Here is a 17,912-nt window from a genome sequence, read left to right on the forward strand (position 1 = left end):
GGAGAGGACACAACTAAAATGACTTCAGATAGGGGAACTAGACACCTGCAGAGTTAGTGCTGTAGTTCATATCTGCACAAACACAAAAGCATCATATACCTAAAACAGTCAAAAACAGTCAAAAACAGTTGTATTTAATTTTAAAATTTATTTTAATCAACACATTAGCATGAACATGGCATCGGATAACAAAAAAAAAAATAATTACTGAAACTCATACTGAAACCGTCTGAATCAAAATTAATTTTGCCACATGACCAACTAATAACTTCGGTGGTTGGTATGTTGGTATTCATAGTTATTGGCTTTTTTTCAGGCCACAGGGAAATAAAGTGAGGTCATTCAGGTCAACCAGTCTAATAGCAGGAACATCTCATAGAGACACATCACAAAATAATCTCTATTCATATCATCACAAACATTAAGGAGAATCATGAAACCAGTCTCTCTGATTTCATAACATTATAGAAAACTAAGGCATCGAAGAAAAGTGCAATTAAACATTAAAAACACCACATTTCATATACTGACTGCATGTTTCACCACTTTATTGCCTCAGCATAATGTTGTGGATTTCTAGCTCTTTTATGCTACATTGAGTTCTCATAGGGTTTATTGGTGTTACAGCACAAGTAGCCTAAGCATAGAATGGGAGTGGACTACAAATATCTGGCCTGCATGGCCCAAATCAAAGTTATGTATGCCATTTCCAAATCTCATCAGGATTACAGGTCCCTGTCCCTGTCAAAAAAGGAGACAATAATGATGCACTGGAAGCAACATTCTCACAGAGACTAATTTTACTTACTAGAAGATACTAAAGTAAGAAATCTCAGATTTCAGGAGCTGAGTGGGGTTATATACCATGATTTCAATTTATACTGCTGGACTGAAAAGCACTTTTTTATTTCTAATGAAATCCATGCAATCTCATCCAAAACTATAAATTCAATTAATTTCCAGAGTGACACAGAGCATTTTTTGTCACAGAATCACACAGAGTTTAGATGTGTGCCGTAAGCTACGGTACACTTTTAGTCGTTCCTTTTTACTCGTTGTAGATGTTCCGACTGTCTGTGTGACCACAGGCACGCTCTCAACAGCCCGTTTCTTGTGAGCACGGTGTAGCAGGATCCTATAGACCCCAGTGATGGAGCTCCTGCAGTCTTTCCCCTGGTTGTTGAGGATGTGTTCTGAGGTGATCCCTAGTGTCTCCAGTGCTGCCTTTACCTCCATCTCTTCTTCCCCAAGTTCAGACGGGTCGCTCTCTGCAAGGTAGGATGGGTCCAGTTTAAAGGGCTCCATTGCCCGTGGGAAGTCCACAGGGAGCAGCCACTCACAGCCCATCATCTGCTCCACTGTGCAGCGGTCAGACGGTATGGGTTGGAGGATTCCCCTGATCAGCCTCTGGCACGCCTCTGGCACCCAGGAGGGCAGGATGTAGGCCCCCTCCAGGATGCAGCGCTTCAGTTTGGCCACCTGTGTCTGCTCTGAACGGCATGGTGCCCGTCACCATGAAGAACAGCATCACACCCATTGCCCAGATGTCTACGAAGACGCCAACGTAATGCTCATCCCGAAAGAGCTCAGGTGCAGCGTAAGGTGGAGAGCCGCAGAACGTGTTGAGAGTCTCGTCACGGCGGCTCAGTGTGCTAAAGCCAAAGTCCCCCACCTTGACACAAGAGCTGCTGGTGTAGAAAACATTCTCTGCCTTCAGGTCACGGTGGATGATGTTGTTTTCGTGCTGTGGGAGAAAAATGAAAAAGTGAGTATTGTAAGTTATCAATATGGCATGTAAATGATAATCCATAAGACTTTGTTATTGACAGTTAGATTTCTGATGTTGTTTTCTATTATCTTACTTAAACATAGCACTTAAATATAAATGTATATGTCCTGACCATGTGTTTAACAGCAGAGAGGATCTGAGCGAAGACAATCTTGCTATCAGTGTCGGAAAGTTTCCCCTCTGTAGTAATTTTGGTGTAGAGCTCCCCTCCTCCTGCGTACTCCATCACCAAATGTAACCGTGACAACGTCTCCACCACCTAAAGGAGAAGAAGGAACGATTACTAAAAAGAACACTGGATGTTGTGATTACTGAGAAAGCCCCTTGGAATCAGATAAAAGTCATATAGAAATCAATATGAGCCGAACCTCATAGAGACGTATGATGTTGGGATGGTGTAGTTTCTCCATGCTTGAGATCTCTCTGGACAGCAACCTTTGGGTCTTCTGATCCAGCTTGGTTTTGTCCAGGATCTTTATGGCCACCTTGTCTGATGATGGAGCAGTCAATGATTAGTGACACATAAAACCTAATATCATACCTATATTTCTGCAGAGGAAGTGGATCACTCAAAACCATGCAGGGACATATTTTAAAGTGGAAGTGAAAAGAAAGGAAAAATCTCATTAAAATGACTTTGATGAATGAATGATGTACTGTAAAAGGTACGTAGCAAGAGGATAAAAAATGTGAGCCTGGTTCCACCTTGCAAACACAGAACTGGCCCTGAAGTGACCAGGGCTGATGCTCTGCTCTAGATAATTTGATGGAGGATTAGCTACCCTTAGAAACCAATTTTCTTGATTATGTTCTCCCCTGGGGTCAGTTCTCACTTTTATCCCCATCTTAAGAGGAAAAAAGCTTTTGTAAATGAAGGAAAATTGCCACAGTGCAGTGACTTAAGGTCTGAGCAGATATGGAAGGTCAAGAGGATGATTAAATATGACAGGGACTCAAAGTGCTGAATTATTGTAGCTACATTGTCCTGGAATCAAATTTAACTCACCACCTTTAAAAACCTGAGGAAAATATGGTCCAAAGTTCACAACGCACACAACTTGCAACTACAAAAGATCAAAATTCTTTACCTTCGTTGTATCAGATTCAACTGATATCTTGGCTGTATTCTCTTAAATGATTCATAGAGATAAATAAAATAGACCCCAGGTAACTAAATACAGAAAAGTTCTTAAGCTGCAAAATGGTGTTGAGATATCTAATTGTGCGTCAGTATGCATTATTCAGGCTGGTATTAGGCTCCCATTCAGCTGTGACATAGCTTTCAATAGGAGCATTTAAAATGCATCGCAGCTCATATTGTTTTTGCAGGACTAAATGATACCACTTACATGAGCACACAGACGCACACATAGCATAGCAGGCAAACAGTAAAGTGCACATTACCCTAAAAACATAGAAAACACACACACACACACAACACACACACATACACACAGCTACACACTCATTCCCTCCTCTCTCTCCTTAGGCTTTGATGAGGCATGCAGCAATTTTAGCCGTCGCTAAGGAAACTGGAGATCTCTAATCAATCCATCTGTTCAAGGGCAGCAGACAGTCTGTCTCTTTGTGGCTGAATCAGCCCCCTGGCCAAGCACACATCGCCTTGTTAGTGAGTTTCTACATAAGGACACACTTGTTAGTGCTGCAGCCCATTGACGGCAACAGCTCATCGGACCAAATTATCAGTTAAAGCTAATAAAAAGCCAGAGCACAGAGTGAATGGCAGCTGTACTTATGATTTTTTTTAGATGGATGTTTTTAAACTTCCCTTTAGCAATAACTATTAAGTCAAAAAGCCCTGACTTCTATCAATACCTAGTCAGTCAGTCATGTCAGTATGAGATCTGTGGTAAGCGTCGTAAGTGCAGTTGCATTTTGTGTCTTACCTTTGGTGAGGGCATGAATTCCTAGCTTGACATGGGAGAAATTTCCACAGCCGATCTCTCCTCGAATTTTGTAGAAGCCAATTCTTCTTCCCACTGTTAACTCACGGACGACCCTGTGACCAGATCACAAAAGATGTTACACTGAATCTTTTTTATGATATGCTAGAGTAGGGCCACCATAGAAGGAAATTTGGTGGAAAAGGGAAAGAGAAATACAACAAATTCATATTTAAAAGTAACTTAGAGCCACAAAGGACCCATGGAAGATGATGATTTCTGCTCTCTTGATCCCTACCTTTCATCTTGGCACATATCCAGGTTCAGCCTTTCCAGTGGAGTGAGGCGGCGGATGGTGGCTCCCTCATCGTCTGTGTTGATGTCGGAGCTGTCCTGGCGGCTCCAGCGGGCGTACCTTTGGCCACCGGTGACCGGAACCGTGCCTCCAATGGAACCACCGACAGAGTCTCCATTAGACTCCCCAGTCTCGGCCCTGGAAACTGAGCTGCTCCCAGCGGTGGCTGCTGCCCCCGACCCCCTAGAGCCTGCGGTCCCGGCCCCAGCCTCAGTCCCTTCCGGGCTGCTCTCAGAGGGGCAGACAGCAGTCATCCTGCAGGGGACACCCAGCCAGGGTGGAGTGGGCTTAGCTCATGGCTGGAAGTGGTGCAGGACTGGATGCATAAAAACAAAAATCCATAATTTTAGTAATATATTTAACTGCATTACAGCACATAAATAGAGAGTACACATAATCCACATGAGGTGAAGTGAAAATACAAAAGTTAAATAACAACACATGTATTATCCATTCATATGGGTTCTGTGGTGGCTTTAATGAAAAAATGTAATAAACTGTTAAACCATCATAGAGCTAGTGTAAAAGCTGATACAAAACAAACAAAAACTTTAACTTACCTTCAGATATGTGAGCCATTTGGAAGGTAAATCCTTTCAGTGTCTTTGCCCAAACCTCATAGCTGAGTCAGTGAATAAATGTTATTATGTGTGATGTGAGTTTTCTCGTATTTCAGCTAAAGTGGACAGAATCTCCAATCCCGCAGTCCCAAGCATATGCTGCAGCCGAAATTCCCAAATGTGCTGCAGATGCGACCTGCCCTCGCCACAAATGGAATATCAGGGGTAGCTTGTCATCTTGAGCTGAAAACAGCTCTTGTCGCATTTCAAGAATTTCCAGCAGCTGAGGATTTAGTTTTCCTTATTTGTGGCTGTCGAAGAAGAGGCAGTGAGGCCGGAGATCAGATAATGCGTTATTGGATTCACGCTCACGGTTGTCTCTGAAGAGGTCTGCGGAGCTTTAATGGGCTCTTTTGAGTCTCCAGGGTATAAATAGGCCACAGGTTGAGGAGGAGGGAAGAGTAGCTGGATGGGGGGTGGGGGTGGAAAGAGGTTGAACAGATGATAGTGTCAGGGTGCAACCATGGGGCATTTAGTGAGACAACCTAGAATGAAGACAAGAGAGATACAATAATAAATGTCACTTTTGTTCATTCTGATGTTCATAGAAGCCCTACCTTTCCTTTTCGATATTACTTTCTTTTACCTATATAGAGATTTGTCAGCACATTTATCATCTTGGCAATTTTGTAGGTGTTTTATGGGTCACACATCAGAGAAATGTGAAAGAGCTTGTATGCACATGTCAGCACAAGCGCGACTGTTCCGTACCTGCTCGAGTGTCCGTTAATGTGTATTGTAATCCTTACTTAATTTAGTGCTTGAGTCCTGCTCCAAGGACGATGCAGGCTGAGGTTGCCATGTGAGCCAGAATAAACAAATGAGCGAGATCCTCATCACTCTCTACCGCCAAGAGGATACTTACAATCCTGAAGTACTAGCATGACTTTCTCATTTCTAATGAAGAGTGATGACTGTGTGTGTTGTCTGTGGGTATATAAGTTTTGTAATTAGGTGATAACTGCATGCTGCTCTAAGAACAAAGCTCTAACAACGTCCCAGGAGAGGGAAAGGAAAAGGTGAATCTAAGGTGAAGGTGAACCCTGATTTGCAGAAATGTGTGTTTTCTATAGCGGCGATTCAAATCGAGCAAATAAAATAAATCAATTATGGTGTTCAATCACTGAAAATACCCTTTATCACCACCATATTTGGCAAAAGAAGAAATGCGACAACGTTTTGCAGAGGATTTTATGTTATTTCAAAATGGCATTGTAAATGGACCTAAATTAAGCCCAACTGAGTCCAACTTGAATTTGATGGTTTTGTCTTTATGAGCATTATCCCTGTGATCTGACAGAACTGGATTAGCTTGAACTACCTGAGCTTATATTAGATGTGGGGATTCTCCATTATCTCCAGGCTGTGGTGTTTAACAGAATAATAGTGTGCACACTTAATACTTTCTATCAGTGTAAGTCAATTGTTCTACATTCAACCTGACACTTTATCTTGGAAAGTACAGCAGTGAATGGTATATATACACACAGTATACTTAACCCAGACCACAGTCTATAGCGATAGCACTGGTAATATTCTATATTTCTGTTTTTATCAACAATCCCACAAAAACAACTAAAACCATCAGTATACTGATCATATCATTAAGTATGCCTGTGTAGCCAAAGCCTGATGTACAGGGCTTTGGATATAATTTAGAAAGGCAGGGGTGTGTGAGGCAGGGGTAGAAACGGTTAACTCTGCGTAACATGGTGTTTGGAAGATGTTCCCTCACCTGTCTCTACATCAAGATGAATTAATCTATGTTAAATCCTCGCTGGGAAATCAAAGCAATCCTCCTTTGTCAGGCCTGCAGTCTCCCAGCCTTCAAACACCTTCCTATCATCGCACCATGAATATCTAGGCATTGATCTCGGGCAGTCTAAAAGGACTTGCTAAGAGAGGAGAGGCCTCCACTTTACAGCACAAAGCGACAAGCCCTGAATACCAGCCTTTTATGTGTGTAAATAAAAAGACTAAAGGACAACTATGCATGAGATAACCATAATAAATAAGGAGAGGAGACCAAGAAGAGCTCTGGGACAGAATCACCATCAGGAAATTGTATTTTTCAATTGCAGATGAATATTTACTTAATAGTACTATTAAGTATTGATTAATATGTCTTGGAACATAGCCACTACATAAAAAACTAACTGGATTGACAGATAATTACATCAAGTGGAGAGTATCTCAGAGGGTTCTATAGATGAATATAGCTACCCAGATTGCTATGTGCTTTGCTTTCACTGGATAACAGATCTACCTGGTTGCTTGGTGATGGACACTGGCCGAGCTTATTTGTTTGTCTTTTTCCAGGCTGAGGATTAGGCATTAACTGGCACCGAGTGTCAAGAAACAGAGCACATGGTGTTGTGTTTAGTTTTACAGCGTCGCACTGAGCCCGAGAGTACCCATGTTAATTAAGTGCACGAGCAGACTGATGGATTTATACACACACTGACCAACACATACATAAATAAAGAGCTCAACAGTGTACCAGTGAGAGAACTAGAAACCTTACAAACATACAGCACCATTCTCATCGTGAATTCAAGCTGAAATCGAGCCATAAAGCACATATTATATGTCAGGAAAAATTACCAATACAATTTAATATTTATCTTTTTTTTCTCTGTTTAAAATGTTTGAAATGTTTAAAATATTTTAACTACCAAATTTTTCAAGATGATGAGCAAGTCTTTATTTATGGGATGTTATTAGTCGAATCTTGCAGTTAAAAGAGGGCTGTGTGGGAGCTTGTTGTTCTATTAAATCAACCATTATAAAACTTAAAGGATGCTCAGGAAAACTCAGTAACTTTAATGTTCACTACTGGGCTTAGGCCTCTGATTTTGATAAAGACAAATACAACCATGTTGCAAAAACAGTTGCTTTAAGCTGAAATAACATGTCTCAATAGCAGAACATCTGAAAGAACATCTAAACCCAAATATGCTGTTTTATATTTGTATTCTACCTTACAGTTGTTAATAATGAGAAAACATCACCTGGGTCTCTGGTAACTTGTGATGGGCATTTTTCCTTATTCTAACATTTCATGGATTTCAAATTCTGAATGGTTAATCATTAGTTAGGGCTACTATGGACAGAATCATTTCTCTTACTTATTAAAGAGTAAGCTTCATTCAGTCCACCCAACTTGGCTGTTTTATGCTCAATTTACTGACAGATGTAAAACTAAAAAACTCTATGAATATGCTGTTTGAGTCTGCAAACAGCCAGCCCTTCATCAGCAAACACAGTGAGCTGTGCCAAGTGTGGGTCCTTACTCACCAGACAGTCAATCATTTGTCTGAGAATCCCTAAAGGGAAGGAGGAGAGTTTGCCTGGTGCACTCTGCTGCTGATCACACTGCTAGCATCAACAGCCTCTTCACACACTCCAACAACGGAAAACACGAGGGCCCATCCACAGCAGCTGTGGATCGAGAATTAGTCACTCTTTCCTGAACGCCTGTCTGAGTCTTTAGTTAGACGAGGTAGGAGTGGAGAGGAGCTGCTTCTCACGTCGCCAGGTATTTGAAACGTCTATCTGCTGAAGAGTTCCCCCTCTCTGTTTTGTCTCTAAAAAGACCCTCTCTTCGCCTCCCATTAACTTAACGTCCATTTCCCTCAGTCCAGCCGGTGCCTGTATCCCATTCTCTCTTTTTCACTACCATTATGTGTTAGGGCACAAAGACAATACACGCACGCACATTCACACTCACACACACACACACACACACACACACACACACACACACACACACACACCCTTTCCTCAGACAGACACATGCACAAGCACACTTGTGTAAATACATACACATGAGGGTGCACACACAGACAGCTCTCTCTCTCTACACAAAGCTCCCCAGTGTGTTAATTGAGACGCACGGTTGACAAGAATAAAGAGCTCAACAGTGAAAGAGCTGCGACAATGAAGACTATGGGCCCTAGGAACAGAGAGACAGGCCTCTCTGGAATCTATGGGGAAAATATTTCACATTAAAAAAAAAAAAAAAAAAAAAAAAAAAAAAAACAGAGTATTCTCTAAATCCCTTCCCCCTGACACACACACACAGAGTCCAAACCAAAGCTGTGCAGGCCTCTATGGAAGCACTAAAACTAAAGCACTTGGAAGTAATTGAGACACAATACCTGGCTTTGGAAATAGTCTACTGAAACTGATGATAACTATATAAACTGGACACTAACACCCCATGACTAATTTTAAATATATTTTGCTTTACTTTTATTTTTTAATTTATTTTTACTTATTCATCAGTATTATTAGTCCTGCAGCTGCATAAAGAAAATGTACTACACACTATTATCCCCAAAGCCTGGCAATACACACACTACTGTATAGTTCCCAGTACATCTTAGAGAGCAACAGAGAGCTGTATGTGTCTCTGAGGCCTTAACAAAGTTACCATGACACTGTATGCAGGGAACACAATAACATAACAATGCAGCAGACACTGTAAAACCTGCATCTAATTGTTCAAATCTAAATCCACTGGGTCATTTATTACTTCCTGCTTTAAAGAGCTGTATGAGTTTGCATGTTATTCACTGACAGTGCTTCAAAGGGGGCTTGCATCAAAGAAAAAAAAAGGACATGGAGTACAATGTTTCATGTGCTCTGACTGATTGGCCATCAAAAGAATAAAAATCAAGAACAAATTTCATTCAGGCAGAAATAAACAGGCCCCAGAAAGGACTATTTTTGCTTCTAAAATATGGAAATATATTCAGCTTCCAATCCAGGTCTACACTGAGAGGAATGATTAGAGAAGATTTGATTACCATCGCAATGCAATACATTACAAGATCTCTGAATTTTGCGATTAGGTAATTCATCACATGGCTTCCTGTTATTTACCTCTTGGAGGAGGAAATAAAATGCATACATCATGTAGTTACACAATATGGGGCATCACTGTGGCTCGGTTGAGTAAGGTAATGTAGGGCAATTGTGCCATCCAAAACTGGCAGCTGAGTCATTCATGTCTCCCCTCTCTATTTGTTATCAGCAAACAGAGGAAGCATTAAACACAAATAAATCAGTCAGTGTGTATCACCACCATAAGCAGTTAAAGTTTCAAGCTGTTTACTTTCCCACTTTTATAGCCACAGGTAAGTTTTTGAGTAATATACACAACGTTCTTCTCTATCAAACACACTTGTAATCTGTGTCTATGTACATTGCTAAATTTGTGTTAATAAACTACTGTACTCAGAAAAAGATGGTGATAGCAGACTAACCCATCAGTCACATATGAGTTATTGTGGACACTGCATAAAGACAGATATAACCCCATCAGAGTGCAACAGGTGCCACAGAACCTGAGTCCGCCCATTCACGGCCTGGTGTCATCCAGCTTTGTCTGTTCAGCACAGGTAAAGAGGTTGAGCAGAGTCACTGTGTTATCCCCAAAGTTGATCTATCACACTGTGCGTGTGCGTGCGTCACGTGCGTGCGTGCGTAACTGCCAGGTGATGCACTGTGATCCTTTTCAGAAGTGATGTATATGATTTAGCGACTGTACGACCATTACAATATAGGACAGCAACGTAATAAAATACACCACGAGATTATGAGAGACTAAACTACACTATCTCATGTTATTTCAGTCCTTTAGAAATTAGCTCTACCACCTTCAGAGATTCACGAGGTATTGCCGGGTCGCCAAATAGGATATGTCTTCAGATTTCTGCAATGTGTTAGAATTTAGAAAGACGTTTTTTTGCAAAAACAAAACAGAAAGCTCATTTCGCGTAAATAAATCGTGAAGTGCATCAGTTGAGAGATTTGTCTATGAGCGTTCAATGACAGTCAACAGTTTACATCCCCTCGCAGGAGGCCATTCCCTGTGAGCCAGCGCATTTCCTACCATAATCCTATCAGCACCAAAACAAAAGCCCCCGGTTGTTTGTGAACCAGTCTTACTTGGACAACTGTCTTCATGGGCCTGCGGCGACATGCATTGTGGACCTCCTCGTTGTAACAACCATCCTCTCCCGGGTGCCCGGTGACATTGAAAGCTCACTGATTCTGCTGCAGCTGCTGCCGGGCTAAGTCTGTTGTGAAAGGAATCTGCTTGACTGGCAGGTGAATCGACGAATCAGCGGCGGCCCCGAAGAGCCCACCCGGGCCACCTCTTATCCAATGAGAAGCGAGAATGACAAGTTCCAGCCGCAGGATCAGCTGAGTTCAGAACCACAGGAGCTGTCCAGACCAGAAAGTGTAGGCGGCGGGACTCACCAGGTAACCTTATCCGTGTGTGTAGCACACACTGTTAGCACGCTATTAGCACGGTAGGGATTCAAGGTGAGGTCAAGGGACCACCGTGGGGTCTTAACAGGCTTCTAAGAAGTGCACATATAATTTGTTACCAGATTCTTAACAATTACAAGCTTCTGTGTACGAGGATAAATACTTAGCCTGCTGGCTAGCTGACAGAAAAGTATAGTTTGATAGATTTAGCTTTGTCCTTTTTCAGTGTGACAACATGACAAGCATGCAGCAACTTGTATGCATTTGCCATGGGCAGTGACATAGTTGGGAATATTCTACTGAGTTACTTTCATGTCACTACTAGCTTAATCTCACTCATCACTTTGTACAAAGTCAAGTCAAAACCATGCATTGGACTAATCCATGACAAAAATACTGTTATAAAATTTATTTTAATCACTGGGATTCCTCAACCAATTGAGCTGATCAACTACAATGAACTAATAGTTACTTTATTTCTCAGTTGAAATGCCATACCAGCATCTTTATTGTATTAGTTTGGGGAAGAAATGCTTTGTTTGTGAGCATTACACCATCTTCCTTGAAATCCTCCTTAATTCGACCTATATTAACTGACTTGCACTGACTTGAACACAATATTTACAATCAGTGACCTTATTAAGTTTAATGGGTGAACTATGGACATATGGAGCAACTTCTGCATTTATTTTGAGGTGACCAAATTCTCCACTGAGTTCACCAGCTAGTAGCTAACTTTGTTTGTGGCGTTTTGTGCTGGGCAGGTAGCATACGGAAGTTCTGAGACTGAGCTGAAAGACACTGAAAAATTCTGTAAAGCTAAAGAGAAATGCAGAGTTGGGTGATGACTCCCTCTGGGTTCATCACCATTAATAACCTTTTCTTTAAAACAACAACAATTGAAGAGAAAAAGCAAACAAATTCCAAAGGTATAAAGGAGACAACAGCATTTGTAAATGTATCTGTACCTCACTATGTTGATTTTAAGATAATCAAGATCTCAGTAGATCGACGCAAGACTTGTAGCCCATTCTGGAAACCAATTTTATTCCTTATCTGAGCTTTCCTACAAAAACACCATTAAGTCAATATGAAAATAAGCTTGAACAAAACTGTAGCATTAGCACTGAGGAACATCAGCACCATACAACAGCTGTTATATGAGCTGCAACAAAAACATTTCATTCATTGTCAAAATTGTCTTGGCAAGTGACCCAAATTAAACAAAATATAACTCTGAGGTAAAATAAGGACACAAAGAAAATAAAACAGATGAAGATGATGAAGATGGATTGATGAAGCACTGAAGTCATCAACGATATGGGATATGATGGCAAACAGCTTTAACATAAATACAGCATCATTAGCAGGAAGTTATAAATCTCTGTCCATAACTCAGAGTTCAAAGAGTGATGTTGGCGGGAACGGAGTCATTCAACGTGATGGCAGACAACAGGACATACTGAGGTGACATGCTGTATCCCACATGCAGTGTTCTGTATGGAAACTAAGATGTCAGCTACAGGATAGTGGAGCCGTTCAGGACTGAGAGAGTTTCCCACAGGTCATTTAAGACAGTCCTTTTCACATTCTCATACGACCACTGCTTGTTCCACTTCCTCAACGTTCACCATCTCCCCCTCCATCTCCACTTCCACCTGAGAGTTCACCACCTGCTGTCCGTCAACTTCAGTTGTGGTCACATGCACCACCTGGATCTGCACCCCAGCCTGCTTCAATCTCTCCATGTCCTCCTCGCACATCTCTGCGACCCCTCCGTCCTCCACCACTACAGTTGCGGTCTCCTCCATCTCCATAACGTCTACGGGCTCCACTGTGACGTGTTCGACCTGAATTCCGTCGTCCAACAGGACCGTTTCACCTCCCTCTATGCTCTGTGTTGCTATGGCGAGGGCGGCGGTGGCGGCAGCAGAGTCAGTGACTACCAGTTCCTCATTCGACTTGTTGTCCTCGATGGAATGGACGTCTTTGAGGTGCGCCTTTAGCTCTTTAGGGTGGGTGAACCACATGTCACACATGGTGCAGTGGTTGGGCTTGACTCCTGTGTGGCTCACAAGATGGTCTTTGAACTGGTCCCAGCTGTTGAACACACTGCTACAGACCTGAAGGAGGAGGCAGAAGAGAGAAAAGTAGGTCACGGTCATAGAAGAGAAGGGAGGATCATTAAGCATTCTTCCTTTTTGAGTAACATAGATTTACTAGAAGACAGACATGTCCCCAAAAAGATCAGACAATTATCATTTAAATTGTGGAGGCTACAAAACTTAAGAAGACAGTGACAATATCCTGAAGTCCAAGGTCATCTGTTGTCTTGTTTTGGCCAGACCAGTTGTTAAAACCCCAAAAATATTCAATATGGTATTGCAAGGCCAAATTCTCACAAATTGAAACCATCAATTAGTTTGCCTGAAAAATGACTTCAACAATGCATTAATGCTTGAAGTAGTTACTGATAATATTTTCATATATTGAATAATCGATTAATCCGCTAATTCTTTCAGCTCTATTCCAATCACTTGCTTACTTGTGCCCCCTGTGCTCTACATACAAAATAATACAGGAAACATTCATGGAAAGCTGTAACACAAGCTTTAATTTATTAATACCAAAATACAGGATTTGCCTGTGTGGCAAATCTGGCCTACAGTAGATCAAATGGTCTGATACCTACTATATATAGATATAAATTATATGACTTGCATTAGGATCACACACTTGACTGTGATATCCCCACTGTGGGGCAATTTTCAGAATAAAAAATGACATTAAATTAGATATGTGAATGAATGTGTTACAACAGTTTATAATGTGGCAAATGTTAAACTACATTTCCCAAGGTAAACCACCACAGTTTAAGAAACTGTATTCAATACATGAGTCTGCACACTAAAGGAGACCCATATCAGAATGTCTGAGAGTTATATCTCTCTGCATTAAGTGAATAAATACATATACATAAGGAGAAAAAATATTTAGGCAGTCTGGAAAATGGAGTGCTTGATGGCCCTGATACTGGACAAATTGTACCTGGCACTCATAGAGTTTCTTGCGTCCTTTCTTGGCTCCAGCCCCATTCTGACAAGCTGCCATATGGCACTTCAGAGTGCTGTTCCTTGCAAAACGCTCGTGACAATCTGGACACTCATAAGGTTTTTCACCTAAAGATGGACACAGAAAGACAAACACATATCTCTGCAGGTCAAATATGATAAATCATGGTTAAGTGCTTGGCTGTGTAGTTTTCACATGAAACAAATTGAGCTCAACCGGCTTTACATTTTTTATTCTCACCTGTGTGTTTCCGCAAGTGCTCCTTAAAGTGGCCGAAGTGGTCGAAGTGCTTCTTACAATATTCACAAACGTGCACTTTCTTTTGGGGCTTCTGGTTTCGAGAGAGCTCTTCTGCATCAAAATGAAACGTGCTGATGTGCTGCTTCAGGGCGCCCTCCCGCGTGTAGGCTTTACCGCAATGGTTGCATACATGCGGCTTTTCCAGTGAACCAAGGTGTGTTTTCAGGTGCTGTTTGAGGTGGTAGTACAACTTGAAGCTGCGGTCGCACTTGTTGCAGCGGAACATGTTGTCCACTTGGGAGATCTGGACCTCGACAACCTCAACGTTCTCCAGCACCTTGGAGGCAGTCACTGTCTCCTCCTGATACACAACCTCCTGCCAAGTACAAACACGGGAATAATAACCTAGAACTCCACCATTAGAACATGAAATTCAGCTTCTACTGACAAAATGACAATACCTCTTCTATTCCTTCCTTCTTGACCACATGTAGCGTAGGCTCCCCTTGCTGATATTTGCTGGTAATGTCAGCGAGAAGAGCTAAAGCAGAGTCATCTGACGCCGCCTGAGCATTCTTTGCTGCATCGACCACCTCCTCCAAGCCTGACTCCTCCACTTCGATGGCCCCCTCACCTATCACCTCAATCTCCACCTGGAGAACATTGAAAATATCCAGTTCTGACAATTAAATGTAAAGGTCACTTTTGTTCACTTCATGCATTAGATAGTTGTAACACCAAGAAAGAATGTCCAGCACTTTGCAAGGAATTATACCATTGTTAACATACTGACCTGTTCCCCTTCTACTGAGGGTAGGGTTTCTGTAATCACATTAGAAGTCTCTGCAATCTTCCTCTTTTTGCCTTTGTTTTTTGCCATCACTGATGCATTGTCATTTATTCTACAAGACAAAATGAGCTCTTGTTGAGAGGTAACAATGTTTATACTCAGGAGTCCTGAGACATACTCCTTTCCAGCTCATAAAACACTTCACCAGCACATTTGTAAATTCTGTCAATTAAACTCTGAGAGTGACACAATTTAGCTTCTTAGGCAGCGACAGGTGACAGGATAAGTGTATGTAAGTCTCACTTATTGTTGAGTGCCTTGATGGCTTCCTGCATCTGGAGGTATTCAGCAGCCTTCCAGACATCATAGGCCTCCTCTTCTCCAGCGACAGCCAACGTGGCTGTGTAAGTGAACTCCATCAGCTGGCGAAAGGCAGTGTTGCTCACTCCTGTCAGAATATGACAGAGCAGCAGCAATGAGTAAAAGCTGTTCTACATAACAAGGACAGGAAAATATATCTCTAGCTGCAAAAGGGGATGTGATGGTTCTTTAGGAAGTCGAAATTGTGGGGTAAGCAAGCAGAATCCAAAAGAGAAAGCAACTCAAGCCTTCAGACATGTTCTGAAAGTTGATATATCAGCCAATATGAGCTTATTGTGGATATATTGGTATCAGTGTATATGCTGACCAGTGAGTAACAAGAAGTTGGTTTGAGTTCATCCAGAAACAGAGTCACCATTACATAGTTTGTCCACCAGGAGGCACTAATGTGTATTTTTCAACTGCAAAATGTATGCATAGTATTCTTTAAAAAAAAAAACTGATTGAAATAGTTTATTTTTATGTTTAAGTTTAAATGTTGTCAGATTTTTTAAGAGCCCAAATATTGATATCAGTATCAGAACACAGAATACCTTCAATCTCAACCAGTGGCTCCTGGGTAAAATCCTGGAAGAACTTGTGGAAGAACTGGCTGCACGCGGCCAACACTGCTTTATGGGCTCTGAACTGGTGTCCTGCAAGAGACAGTAAACATGGAAATAAGAGGTGTTGCTTGGGTGTTTGACAAGGACATCATAAAGATGACCTACAATGTATGCCTCCTTACCGTCCACGATTAGCGTGATGTCTGTGAACTGGTCCAGTTGTCGTTGTTCATTAAGTTTGTCCATCATGACCTTGTAATGTGCTGGGTACTCACTACCCAACTCCACCTCTGCTTCGGCCGCCATTATTCACCTGATCCTTCTCTGCAGACAAAAGGAGAAAACAGTCATACAATTCTTTATTTCTTATTATAGAAAAGTAACCAAACTTTCATTTGAACAGTGGATAGCTTGATTAATCCCTTTTTAAATCATTTGATTATAAAACTATTCCAAAAAATAGTTGTGAAAATAACTGACAATAAAAATAACTGACTCAAGACAGTAAAAACATCTTATTTATGAACACAGTTGATCAAATTATAAGTTCAGACCTGCACACAACAGCACAATTGGCCCTCAGATGGACCAATATGCCAAAGTAAAAAGTAGACAACTGCTGCACTTCTATGCATATTCCCACCTTGTATTTGAACAATCCTACATCACATTTCCTAGTCTTACTGGCTCTGTTTTTTGCACCAACAGCAGGTAATGCTTTAAAAGTGGCTTCAGAATGATTATAGAGTCAAACATTTCAGTGAATTGAGCAGTTACAGAAGACCCTGAAGACGCAGCTAAGATATGCACTTACTGTTACTGCAACAGTGTTAAATGCAAACCAGCTTTCTGTGTGATGTCTGTGTCACAAATTAAAGGGACCGTTTGAACATCTGAAATTAGATAATTGCATCGCTGGATTTACAGTTTTGGAGCACAGCTGACAGAATAGCACCTGAGCAATGGAGGAAGACTATATTTAAAAGTTGAATTGGGTGCTAAATCAGAGGGTCAACGTGAAAAGGCTTTACAAGGCAACAACACTGCACAGAAGGAGGAAGTCAAGTGGAGGGCCCGTGAAAACCACACCATTAGTAAATTTGCCAGAAATTAAGTGTCGAGATAAGAAAATAACACCCTGCTAACCTGTAAGAGTAAACCTTTACGTGCCACTCGATGAGATGGGAACAAAATTCAGCCTATGAACCGACACATGGAGCTCATTTGGGCCAGTCTCTGCCAGTCCTGCTCTATGTTAGCTTAACTAGCAAACACACAATCCCGAAGAACAAAACAAGCCACTTCACCTTCCTGGTAATTGTATATCAACAAAGCCCGACTTACCAGGACTAGATATACCTATGTAATCGTGTCGATACTGGAGTATGAAGGTAATTAACATGGTATACCCCCAAGTGTTAAGTGTTACAGGTAACGGGCCTCCTAGCACGCTCGCCATTTCGCGTTTGACAATCAACATTACGTCATCAAACCGCGCATTAAAATACACTTTTCCCACACAGATTTCCTAATTAAATCAACCGAGGGTCAAAGTACGCGTTAAAAACCATCGGTATACATACCTCTAGTTTGGTTACGCTGCTTCAGAAAGTTGTTCTGCGATAATATTTCCCTCGACGCATGTACCGCTGTTCTACACTCGTCGCTCCAAAAAGGGCGGTCGTTCAACCCTCAGGCCTCGGATTCCCAGAAACCCTTGCAAAGTCAAGGACGCCGAGGAGCGTTGCTTAGTGACAGCTGCGAGTGACAGCTGTTTACATGTCGTAGTGGTCAACTGCTATGAGTAAGGTAAACTAACGCTTACCAAAAAGGCCTAAAAGTGTATTCAGATTTAATTTACATCATATTAGTATCCTCAACTATTTCCTTTATGGTACTAACAACAGTCCCCTCCCCACCAAGAAATACCAGAG

At 41.6% G+C, this 17,912-nt stretch overlaps 2 protein-coding genes across 3 annotated transcripts; both read right to left on the minus strand.

Moving 5' to 3' along the window:
• Positions 1-379: 379 nt before the first annotated feature.
• Positions 380-11,092, minus strand: nim1ka (NIM1 serine/threonine protein kinase a). The gene is given in 8 exon segments (XM_051074899.1): positions 380-1,479; positions 1,481-1,744; positions 1,902-2,048; positions 2,158-2,279; positions 3,697-3,809; positions 3,992-4,364; positions 4,609-5,153; positions 10,624-11,092. Coding segments are annotated over 6 exon segments (1,452 nt in total). The 5' UTR covers positions 4,303-4,364; positions 4,609-5,153; positions 10,624-11,092; the 3' UTR covers positions 380-984.
• Positions 11,093-11,970: 878 nt separating this feature from the next.
• znf131 (zinc finger protein 131) lies at positions 11,971-17,674 on the minus strand. 2 transcript variants are annotated; one of them, XM_018675094.2, is made up of 9 exons: positions 17,562-17,674; positions 16,161-16,302; positions 15,967-16,068; positions 15,356-15,500; positions 15,056-15,164; positions 14,724-14,915; positions 14,263-14,638; positions 13,999-14,129; positions 11,971-13,073 (listed from the first exon to the last, which is right to left on the minus strand). In XM_018675094.2, the coding sequence occupies exons 2-9, from the start codon at positions 16,282-16,284 to the stop codon at positions 12,543-12,545; spliced, it is 1,710 nt and encodes a 569-aa protein (XP_018530610.1). In that variant the 5' UTR covers positions 16,285-16,302; positions 17,562-17,674; the 3' UTR covers positions 11,971-12,542. The 2 variants fall into 2 exon arrangements, with proteins under 2 accessions (XP_018530610.1, XP_018530618.1); XM_018675102.2 differs by lacking the exon at positions 17,562-17,674 and adding an exon at positions 17,323-17,468.
• Positions 17,675-17,912: the final 238 nt, after the last annotated feature.

The sequence above is a fragment of the Lates calcarifer genome, linkage group LG13, assembly GCF_001640805.2.
Source record: "Lates calcarifer isolate ASB-BC8 linkage group LG13, TLL_Latcal_v3, whole genome shotgun sequence".
Taxonomy (NCBI): Eukaryota; Metazoa; Chordata; class Actinopteri; family Centropomidae; genus Lates; species Lates calcarifer.

What these genes read in the sequence shown, in the direction of transcription:
- znf131 (XM_018675094.2), bottom strand. Translation starts at nt 16,284, where the DNA reads ATGGCGGCCGAAGCAGAGGTGGAGTTGGGTAGTGAGTACCCAGCACAT. An exon ending in AGAAGGAAGGAATAGAAGAG is followed by an intron (nt 14,639 to 14,723) that starts GTATTGTCATTT and finishes TGTACTTGGCAG; the next exon opens with GAGGTTGTGTATCAGGAGGA. An exon ending in AGAAACTCTATGAGTGCCAG is followed by an intron (nt 13,074 to 13,998) that starts GTACAATTTGTC and finishes CTCCTCCTTCAG; the next exon opens with GTCTGTAGCAGTGTGTTCAA.